General features: G+C 31.8%; 2 protein-coding genes across 3 annotated transcripts; both read left to right on the top strand.

Annotated features, from left to right (window-relative positions):
• The first annotated feature begins 264 nt into the window (after nucleotides 1-264).
• LOC105253147 (pre-rRNA-processing protein TSR1 homolog) lies at nucleotides 265-4,568 on the top strand. Its single transcript, XM_025413750.1, has 13 exons — nucleotides 265-363; nucleotides 549-660; nucleotides 975-1,248; nucleotides 1,334-1,580; nucleotides 1,766-1,963; nucleotides 2,071-2,310; nucleotides 2,490-2,658; nucleotides 2,774-2,974; nucleotides 3,088-3,314; nucleotides 3,462-3,725; nucleotides 3,835-3,945; nucleotides 4,050-4,257; nucleotides 4,369-4,568. The coding sequence occupies exons 2-13, from the start codon at nucleotides 558-560 to the stop codon at nucleotides 4,527-4,529; spliced, it is 2,403 nt and encodes an 800-aa protein (XP_025269535.1). The 5' UTR covers nucleotides 265-363; nucleotides 549-557; the 3' UTR covers nucleotides 4,530-4,568.
• Nucleotides 4,569-5,310: 742 nt separating this feature from the next.
• Nucleotides 5,311-10,752, top strand: LOC105253100 (nicastrin). 2 transcript variants are annotated; one of them, XM_011260897.3, is made up of 9 exons: nucleotides 5,311-5,758; nucleotides 5,848-5,946; nucleotides 6,049-6,386; nucleotides 6,483-6,870; nucleotides 6,967-7,366; nucleotides 7,455-7,900; nucleotides 7,968-8,160; nucleotides 8,230-8,280; nucleotides 10,599-10,752. In XM_011260897.3, the coding sequence occupies exons 1-8, from the start codon at nucleotides 5,698-5,700 to the stop codon at nucleotides 8,246-8,248; spliced, it is 1,944 nt and encodes a 647-aa protein (XP_011259199.1). In that variant the 5' UTR covers nucleotides 5,311-5,697; the 3' UTR covers nucleotides 8,249-8,280; nucleotides 10,599-10,752. The 2 variants fall into 2 exon arrangements, with proteins under 2 accessions (XP_011259199.1, XP_025269436.1); XM_025413651.1 differs by lacking the exon at nucleotides 10,599-10,752 and having other exon boundaries at nucleotides 8,230-8,580.
• Nucleotides 10,753-10,828: the final 76 nt, after the last annotated feature.

Here is a 10,828-nt window from a genome sequence, read left to right as displayed (position 1 = left end):
GGTCGAGTTTGGCCCGACCTGGGATAATTTACGTCATTAACCAATCATGTCATATAATTCGACGTTGATTGGTCGGACCTGAAAGTAGAAATCAATCGCCGCATTCAGCGGACTTAGCTAAGTAACAATCGAACATGATTGGTTTTTACTTTCAGATCTGACCAATCAGTGTCGAATTACATCGGAAAATCTAGTAATGTTGCTCTGTTGAGTCCGTTGAATGCGGCCAATCATGTTCGATTGCTACTTAGCGGTTGAGTCGCTGAATGCGGCCATTGCACGCTGCATGTGCTTTTGATGTATTTCATGTATTTCTTCCACTGCACAGCAATTGTGGAGTACTATTGAGAAAAAAATAATCAGGTGAGTATCCTTTTATCAGTATCGAAGATAAACTAAGCTAACTAATTTTACAATACAAGTTTTATTAATATACAATAATATATTAATAATATATATAAATATATATATATAAATATAAATATAAATATATAAATAATATATTAATATACAATACTAATAAAAGATTTAATTATATTAATTATTAGGATACTGCAATGAAGCAAGAAACGCATCGAGCAGGTTCATTTAAACAGTCTAATAAACAACACAAGACTGGAAGACATCGCAGTAAAAGCGCTATCATTAACGAGCATAAAGGTTAAATTAAGAAATTTTGTAATATAAACATAATAATTATAACTGTAATTTATTTAATTAACAAGTGCCGAGATTTTCTTTTAAATGCGATAAATAATTGGTAATTCCCACATAGCATCTATGTTCAAAAGACATTTGTAGGATATCCTAAAGATGTCTTCAGGATACCTTCTGGACATCTTTTGGATATCCATGCTATGTGGATTGTGAAGGAGAGTGGTGTAAACAATTATATATATAAATAATTATATATTGGTGTCGTAAATAGAACATATTTCTACTTAATTTCTAAAATGTTTATCTTCTCTCTACAGGTAAACAAAATGTCATCAAAATGTCGATTAAACATCTTAAGAGAAGTCTTCAGAGGGATGCACGTAGAAACCAATTGTCGCAAATTAGAAAGAAGAAACGTGAGGAAGTACTAACACAAAAGAGAAATCTTGGCGGTTTCCTTTCTGCGCCTGTCCTCATTTGTATTATACCTTTACAAAATGATATAAATATTCAGAATATTGTCTCTATTATAACTAGTATAGATGATACTGCTACTGTTACTACCAGTCCTTGTGGGATTCTACATATAAGGTATGAAACAAAATTGTATATTATTATTATAAAACAAATTGTAAACTTGATATTTATATTAATTTCTTAATACATATCTATACAGTATACCAAGGATTAAACAGCGGTTTTCCATCATTGTACCACCAATAGGTAATGTTGTAGCAACATTAGATGCAGCCAAAGCTGCTAATACAATACTTTTTATCACTTCCGTCGCATGTCAGACAAATAGTGATACTGAAAAAGAAATTATAGATGATTGGGGCAAGAACATAATTGTGTCTTGCCTTGCTCAAGGTTTACCTACTACCATATTTGCAGTACACAATATTCAAAGACTTCACATTAAAGTAAGTAATATTTGTATTTCTAGAGAGAAAAAGTACACAGAAGAAATAATTAATTTTACTTATTGTATTTTGTAAATTTTGCACTATATTGTTAATTGTACACTATATTACTACATAAGAATCTCATTAATTATTACATTGTATATATTACATCTCATTAAATATTACATATGTGTAAACAATAGAAACGTCAGGAATATAAACAATCTGTTCAACGTGTTATTTCTAAATGGCTTCCTGATGAGAAAGTACTTGAATTAGACACTGTGGACGATTGCTTGAATATGTTACGTCGTGCTGGATCACAAAAACAAAGAAATGTATTTTACAAAAATATAAGGCCGTATCTTTTAGCTGAAGAAATTTCCTTTGAATGTAATGAAGTATGTTGGATTTTCTAAATATTATATTTTACATCATATGTTTGTATATATACATACACACACACACACAAAGACAATTTAACAAGTACAAGTTTTTATTTATTCAGGATTCACTCGATTTTGGAACTCTTTCGGTTACTGGTTATGTGCGAGGAGAAACACCACTGTCTGTTAATAATTTAGTTCACATACCAGGCTTTGGTGACTTTCAAATGTCGTGCATCAAAGCACCTGAAGATCCATATGAAATTACATACGCTAATCGCAAGAAACGTTCTCATGATGACGAGATGAAAGCAAAAAAAAACGAAACTGTAATTTTATATACCGCAGATCTTGAAAGACAGGTTATATATATTTTATGTTGTTAATCACACTAACAAATTATTATAAATAACAAGCAATTATGTCGGACTTATTGTTGCCAGAATTATTATTAATTTTATACTTTTATATAATTTTAAATAATAATAATGACAAAATAATACCAATGTATATTGGATTTAGAATTTATCAAAATTTATAGAAAACTCTCGAAAGTGAATATATTCCTGATCCAATGGACGCTGAACAAACATGGCCTACAGAAGAGGAATTGGCTGAAGCAGCAGCTAATAGAAAGAAAAAAATTGTAAAAGTTGTACCGAAAGGAACTTCTGAATATCAAGCTGCATGGATACCAGACGAAGATGGAGGTATTGCACATTCTTTTAATTTTTCTTCATCTCTTTATTTCTAAGTAAAAGAAAAAAGAAATATTTTAATCGCATTTAATTCATTTCATCCTTTTATTTTATTTTTATTTTTTAGAAAGTCTCAGTGTATATTCAGAGGAATCAGAAGACAATATGTCTGTGGATGATGCAAAATCTGAAACAGACAGCAATAAAGATTTGGAAGATGATGAAGAATATGAAACTATTACGATATCAGAAGCGGCAGTAGATGAAGCGCATTACGATCGAGATATCAATATGTTTGAAGAGAAACAAGCCATAGAAAAGTTTAAAGGTAATATAATCATATATTCGTAATGTATATATGTGTATATATATATATATATATATATATATATATATATATATATAGTCTACTTTGATAATAATTCCATAAATCACATACAGAAGCAAAATTGGACGCACAATTTCCGGATGAAGTGGATACACCCCAAGATACATTAGCTAAAACAAGATTCCAGAAATACCGAGGTCTCGAATCTTTTCGTACTAGTCCATGGGATCCAAAGGAAAATCTTCCCATCGATTATTCTCGAATAATTGAATTTGCAGACTATGATCGTAGACGAAAGCGTATTTATAAAGAGTGCGAAGATATCGAAGATGCTGTATTGGTAATATGTGTGAAAATTTTCACTAGATATACACATATAAATCTTATTAAATATATATATATATATATATATATATATATATATTTATTTATTTATTTATTACTTGTTATTTTTTTATATAATATACGTATATAAACATGATTTCAGCCAGGAAGATATGTAACACTTGATATTATTCACGTTAGTAGAGAAATTTTTAAGACATTTGCTACAGTAACGAATCAACCATTAATAGTGGTTGGTCTGCTTCCATATGAACATAAAATGTCTTTATTGAATGTTGTATTGAAACATTCAAATAATTATACGCTACCGATCAAATCGAAGGAAAGATTGGTATTTCAATGCGGATTTAGACGATTTACAGCATGTCCAATATTCAGTCAACATACAAATGGCAATAAGCATAAAGTGAGTCAGCACAATCTTTCTATTTACAATAATTGTTTGTTCTATACAATAAACAAAAACATAATGTGCATAAGAATTTATAATTAATAATAATAAATGTTTTGTTTAGTATGAAAGATACTTTCATCCAGATAATACTGTCGTGGCGAGTATGTATGCACCAGTTACTTTTTCACCATGTCCAGTTCTTTGTTACATTGAAAATCAAAGTGGAGAACTTGTATGTATTCATTTTATATTAATGTTATTATAATAATTATTACAGAAAGAATTAATAATTAATATTTTCGTTTTAAAAAATTTAGAAGATAATATTGATTTCAGAAATTAATCGCAACCGGAAATGTGTTATCTTGTAATCCCAATAGAATTGTCTTGAAACGAGTCGTTCTAAGTGGTCACCCTTATAAAATAAACAAAAGATCAGTGGTTGTGCGTTTCATGTTTTTTAATCGCGAGGATATCGAATGGTTCAAGCCTGTTCAATTAAGAACAAAATACGGACGCAGAGGCCATATAAAAGAATGTCTTGGTAATTAATTGCTTATTTTCAATCAATTACACTTTTCTTTCGTTTACTATCTATCATATATCTGTATTTGATTTTCAGTCCCTAATATATTTATGATTTTGTCATATATAGGTACACATGGACATATGAAATGTATCTTTAATGGCCAGCTAAAATCTCAAGATACAATTTTAATGAATCTTTACAAACGAGTATTTCCAAAGTGGACTTACGAACCTTTATTATTAACACAATTGGCTTGCCATCAACCTGAAGTCATGCAGACAGAATAATCTTTATTCGTAGAATTAAGATATATCTAACTATATATATGTATATATAGTTAATAAGAAAATATATTTATGTTTATTTCAAGATTTATCCGTACAAAAGATTTATTAAAAAAACATAATCTTGCTCTCAATAAGCATGAAGAAAGAAATCGATAAGGCATTATCAAGGGAAAAAAAATTGTCTAAAATAATGTATAAAATAATATTTTAATATTATGCTCAGTTTACTTATATAAAATATAAACATGATTTTATGTATACAACTTTAAAATGTAGAAATATACATTCCTGATGTTTCTTACGTACACTGTGCGACAACGATTCGTTCCGCGGTCCCTCTCGCGAGGCAAGGGGAGCGTAGCCTCTAACCAATCAGCCATTGCCACGCTGCCAGCTGATTGGTCACTTCTACGCTCCCCTTGCCCCGCGAGAGAGTGACCAAGGAACGAATCGTTGTCGCGCAGTGTACATTCGGCAAATTTGTAATAAAATTACCGCGACAATAGTATTATACCAACACGATTTTTTTGGGGGGGGTACAGTAAATAACTAGATATGCATTTCTAATCTACTGTATACAGGATTGGTTGATTCAATGAAGAATCTCAAAACACCAATCGCTGAGTACGAGAGCATCCACGTTGCGATTAGCCACAGCCAATTATATCGATTTGTGCCTAGGGTAATCAGCAACGATTGACCAATCAGAGAGTTCTCTTTTGAATCAGCCAATTGGCGACGCGATCAATTGGATGCCACTCGCCGAGTACCTGTCAATCGAGAAGCTCCCGAAAAATCACATCGTGTGCTAGAAGCTTAATATAAGTTTTCCATGGTTTTGACGCAAAGTTCTTTTGTCTACGATTTGTTTGAACTTCTTGCAAAATTCTCGAGTCGTATTATTTTTCGTTACAGCGTGATTTTATTGTCCTGTAGCGGACGAGAATAAGAGTGAAGATTTCTTGCTCAAGCGTAAAAGCAAAACGCAAGGAGTTCTAACCAAACGAATTGTAATCGAACTTGTTATCAATCGATGTGAATCTTACCATGACTCACGCGACGTATTGTTATTAAAATCATTTCTGTTTTCTGTATTCGAAATGTATCGTAAAAACAGCAGATAATATTTGAAAATTATAACCATTTCGCAAACCTCGAATAGACAATAATGGCAAAAATGACGATGGAAATATGGAAGTATATCTTAGTACTTATTATCGTAAATTCAGGTAAAATTCATGTTTTGTACATAATAGATTTAGTCCCGACATTATTAAAAATAATCATTAATTAAGAATCACTAATTATCAATTTACAGTGGCCACCGAGAGAATAAAGGATATGATTTACATGCCTTTAGAAGGTGTAGCTGCTTGTTTCCGAAGACACAATGGCACGCATCAGTTTGGATGCTCTTGTAAGGATCGATTTCATCTTCTTAATTTTTTTCGATAATCTGCATCTTTGCAGGCTATTTTATCCCACTTTTTGACAATTACAATATTTCATGTATTTACAGCCAGTAGATCAGGAAGTGTAGGTGTCGTGCATCTAATTGAGGGGGATGGCGATATTACTTGGATAGAAAGAAACGCCACTGCTGGTCCATACACTGTAGTCCTTCCATTTGATATGTTTACTAGAAATACACTTATAAGACTTCGAAATACAAATAACATAAATGGAGTGCTATTAACGAGAAATATTAGTCTTGAACGTCCATCAAGTTATTCACCTGAAGACACATGTCCGAACCGATATTCTGGTTATAAAAAATGTAACAAAATGAAGCCATGGAATCCCTTTGGATCTGCGTTACTCTTGGAAGACTGGTCATTTCCCATGTTTTATACAGAGGTTAGATTTATTAGATCATATCTAATAAAATTTACTGTACAAGTTTCATATATGTAGAAGACTTGTTTAATATTAAAAACATTGTGTTCTTTTCAGAATCAAACTGTTTTGGAGGCCATAAAGTCTTGTTTTCAGAGGCATAACGCTCACGATCTCGAGACACAGTATCAGAGATCTCTTTGTGCGATAGAAATGAAATCATTCATGTATGCTGCTGTTAATTCGGAATCTTGTATAAAACGTACCGATTTCAACTTAAATTTTAATCCGACTCAATTTTGCGATCCACTCGGAGACAGAAATATACATTGGCCTTTAGCGCCTCTCAATGAGGATAGTAATTCGATAATTATGGTGACGGCACGATTAGACGCATCATCATTATTCGATGGTATATCACCTGGTGCGGGTAATGTTGTAACAGGACTTGTGACATTGATTGCTACTGCATATTACTTGAATCATTTAAACGCCACTGTCGATAGTATGTATTGATCTTCCCTATGAAATTTTTAAAAAGAATCTTTGATTGCAATAGACACATACAATATATGTATATATTCATTCCTGTTATATCTAGAGACAAACGTGGTATTTTCATTGCTGAATGGAGAGGCATTTGATTATATAGGCTCTAGTCGTATGGTTTATGATTTGAAGCACAACAATTTTAATGCTCTCGGTGGGATCAATTTAAACATCGATCACATCAAGAGCGTGATTGAGTTTGGTCAATTAGGCAGAGGAAAAATATTTCTTCACAGCAATGGTGAAGATGATATAATAAATCGTTTACAGAATGCATTGAAGGTGTCGAACAATAGTGTTCTACATGATAGTGTTCCACCTACATCTGTACAAAGTTTCCTAGAAGCAAATCCAAATCTAACGACCGTCGTTATAAGCAATCACGGACTCCAGTTTAAAAATCAATATTACAACGGCATCTTGGATGATGTGGAGAGTCTCGGATTTAATAGGTATTAGTATAACTCATATTTGAAATTATATCTAGCATAGTTCATTTGTTTTGTATTATTGAAATTTTCATCATGTATCATGTTTTAGAAACGATACTAGCACGCTTGCATCAGATTTAGCGAATATTGCTCTTCAGGTCGCTAATGAACTTTACCAGATGGTGACGGGTGAGCAGGATCCGCAGCTCGCTTATCCATCGTTATCCGATGTAAAAGATCTTATCTCGGAAATGCTATATTGCTACTTAGAGAGTGCCAAATGTACTCTGTTTCGTGAATCTTCGGCGCCCAATGTTAAATTGATTAATCATGTCCTGCCGTTATATGTCGGTGTGCATAGAGCGCCCAATCTCGCAACAAGTTTAACAGGTCAGCTTTTGGCTTATCTAACTGGCGAGAAACTCTTCGAGATGAATGAAACAATGTGCCACGAGAATCGTCTCGCTTGGATGGGTGGAGCCAATTTTTCAGGATTATGTATAAATTCGACCGTCAATTATAGCGCAGCTGTAAGTCCTGCGTTTATCATCGATGGTAGGTTACTGATACTCGCAATGGATATGTCCATTGACAAACTTTCTTGATGTATTCTCTGTTGTAGGATATGACATGAAGTCGGGAGTCTATTCGACTTGGACAGAATCTATATGGCAAACGTTAAGCGTTAGAATGTTTCTAAAGCCGTCAGCAGCGACAGAACGCTTCAGTATGATTTTGGGTAGCTTAATCGCCGGTATCTCGTTTGTATTAGTGTGGTTTATCAATAATCGAGCTGATGTTTTATTTAATTCAAGGTTAATATTATATTTAAATAGATTTAAGAATTAAATAGATCATATAACACTGACGACATTCTGCTTCAGGAGAACCGTTGATTGCTAGGGATACGCCGCGGACCACATATCAATGACCAGGTTAGATAATTATCGTCAAGATCCTGATGTTCCAATAACTAGCCTTTAATCTTATGTGTGGTGCGCCCTCGGACGATTATTTTCTAATTCAATTATTTACAAATATGTTACACTGTCATCTCATTATCATTATGATTATTTTTATCGTCCTCATCGTTTCATATGTATTGCGTTCAATCGAAGAAAATATTATCGATTGATACGTCCTTAATATTCCCAAAATGTAAGTAACCAGACATATCTTTCGTTCTCTCTGCAATTCTCTTTTATTATGTATGATATGGTTCCATCCATATTGTAAATTAAATGCATTTAAATTACAAAATTATATATATATATATATATGAAAAAGAGATATGTAAAGAGAAAATAAGATCGAGATACAAGGCTCGATATATTCGACAGCTTTGTGTATTTGTATATATATACATATAAATATTTATTAAATCACTGCACTGATCATTTTAAAAACTCCTATTTCCTCATCAGTCATATTGAATTATAATGTAAAAAGCGAAAAATTATATAAAATTGTGTTTTAGCGAAATATATCAAAATAAATTCATGTTTTTTCATCAATCATATTCAACAATATGAATTGATAAAAAAACGAACAAACTATTTTGTTATTTTACATTAATAAATATACAAATTTCACTCCATATATTTCTTATATTTCCAGCAAAAGTAGAGTGACAAAATAAAGATTCAATATTATTTATTAATTTACGATTCACGATGAAAAGAATTTCTTTGATATATTTTACAAAAATTTATATATTTTCTATACATATGCGCATGCAAATAATGATGTAAGAAAAAATTTATTTATTTCCATGTACTTCGTAAGAAGAATCCACATGATTTTTTGCTTCTGTGAGATTACAAGTGACAATGATACCAGCATAAATCTATTCTTAATAACAACATAAATTTGTTATTCATGTAAAAAAAGTTGAGATTATTAAGTCGTATAATGTATATATATTTATCTTTCTCTTTTTTCACCAAGTTTAGATTTAGATTTAATGTTTTTAAGATAATAACAAAATGTACATATTCTTTTTATTTGACACGAGTATTAATTTGTTCCGAGTTTCATATTTTTAATAACTTTCACTTTATATATACAACTCTTTATTAAAATTCTTTATTAATGGAATGGAAACATGTAGAAATATATCAATAGTATTAATAAAAAGTATCTTATATACATGTTGCGGTAAGAATAAAAAGGAAATAATGCAAGCGTGATGGCGTTTATTATCGATAAACAACTTATTTAACAGGGCTTTGATGTACATGGGAAAGAAGTATTTAATTTATATATCTATGCTTTTCCTTTTTTTAGTATACATGTAAGTGTATAAGATGTTTCTCATTTACGACTTGAAACTTGGACAAAGTTAGAAATGGGCCATGCCGTTCTTGGAAATGATTAAATCAAAGATTTTGAAAAGTATACATAATCTTCTTAATCATAATTCTCTTTCTTTTTTGATTCTTAATAGGCTTCATGTCTATAAACTGAATATTTGCTTTATTGATCTTCTGGATCTTATTTTAAGACGCAGTCTTACATTTCGGACACATACATAGAATGAAAACGTGTGCACGATTCAAATGACATTTTCGTTTCGTACTGTCAGACAAACGTAGAAAGAGATTCAGAATATGGAGTTCCAAGGAATAAAAATGTGAAAATTCGAGTTTTACAATACACGAAGATATATATATATAATTATGAAATCCATGTGTCATTACATAATTATATTATGCGCATACAAATATTTTAATAACAAGTGACGTGCCATTTGCATGTTAATTGCACATGTAATTTCACAAAGATTCGTTCATAAATTTCGATGAAAGGTTCGTAATGATCATCACAATTCGTTAACTATTTAATAAACACGGTTTAATAAGTTATTTGTTATTTTGCGTGCCCATTCCTACCTTTATGTGTCCTCCCTTTTTTTTCTTTAATCTAGTTTTCGATAGATAATTTTCGCACCGACGTTTTAATGCGGCAAAAGTGTTTACGTTTTCTACCGTATAAAGTATCCATATGCACGCGCGTTACAATAGTATTTTTATTATATATACGGAGAAACATCCGCATAAAAACAAAGAAACGAAAAGTATTTAAAATGGAAATATGCCGATAACGCATATTTTAAATGCCACGCGTTCCGCGATTTTTCGTGCATATGGATGGAAAATCATTTCTACAACGCACGTCCCGACATACGTTCAACCTCTCCTCGGTAAAATTGTTTACGCTCTTTCTTCATTTCTACTTATTTTTTTTTTTTTAGTATACAAGGATGAAGTAGGAGGCTGGGCACCGCCCACCGAATTATCACAGTCGTCTGGTGCCGCAGCACATACGTATACGTGGTTCAGCCTTACAACCTACCTCTTAATTTATAACGTTATCTTAGAAATTTTATTTATCTCTCGGATACAGTATAGTCCCGTACGACGAGAGAGAGGCGGCGGTTTTGTCAAAGCAATAATATTTGCTAGGAGAATCATTTCTCTTTCA

The sequence above is a fragment of the Camponotus floridanus genome, unplaced genomic scaffold (assembly GCF_003227725.1).
Source record: "Camponotus floridanus strain SB8 unplaced genomic scaffold, Cflo_v7.5 scaffold7, whole genome shotgun sequence".
Lineage (NCBI taxonomy): Eukaryota > Metazoa > Arthropoda > Insecta > Hymenoptera > Formicidae > Camponotus > Camponotus floridanus.
This window is presented reverse-complemented; position numbering and strand designations above follow the sequence as displayed.

Coding starts and splice junctions, on each gene's coding strand:
- LOC105253147 (XM_025413750.1), top strand. CDS start 558: ATGAAGCAAGAAACGCATCGAGCAGGTTCATTTAAACAGTCTAATAAA. Junction 1,581..1,765: donor TTCAAAGACTTCACATTAAA/GTAAGTAATATT, acceptor TGTAAACAATAG/AAACGTCAGGAATATAAACA. Junction 2,311..2,489: donor CCGCAGATCTTGAAAGACAG/GTTATATATATT, acceptor CAAAATTTATAG/AAAACTCTCGAAAGTGAATA.
- LOC105253100 (XM_011260897.3), top strand. CDS start 5,698: ATGGCAAAAATGACGATGGAAATATGGAAGTATATCTTAGTACTTATT. Junction 5,759..5,847: donor ACTTATTATCGTAAATTCAG/GTAAAATTCATG, acceptor ATCAATTTACAG/TGGCCACCGAGAGAATAAAG. Junction 6,871..6,966: donor TTTAAACGCCACTGTCGATA/GTATGTATTGAT, acceptor TGTTATATCTAG/AGACAAACGTGGTATTTTCA.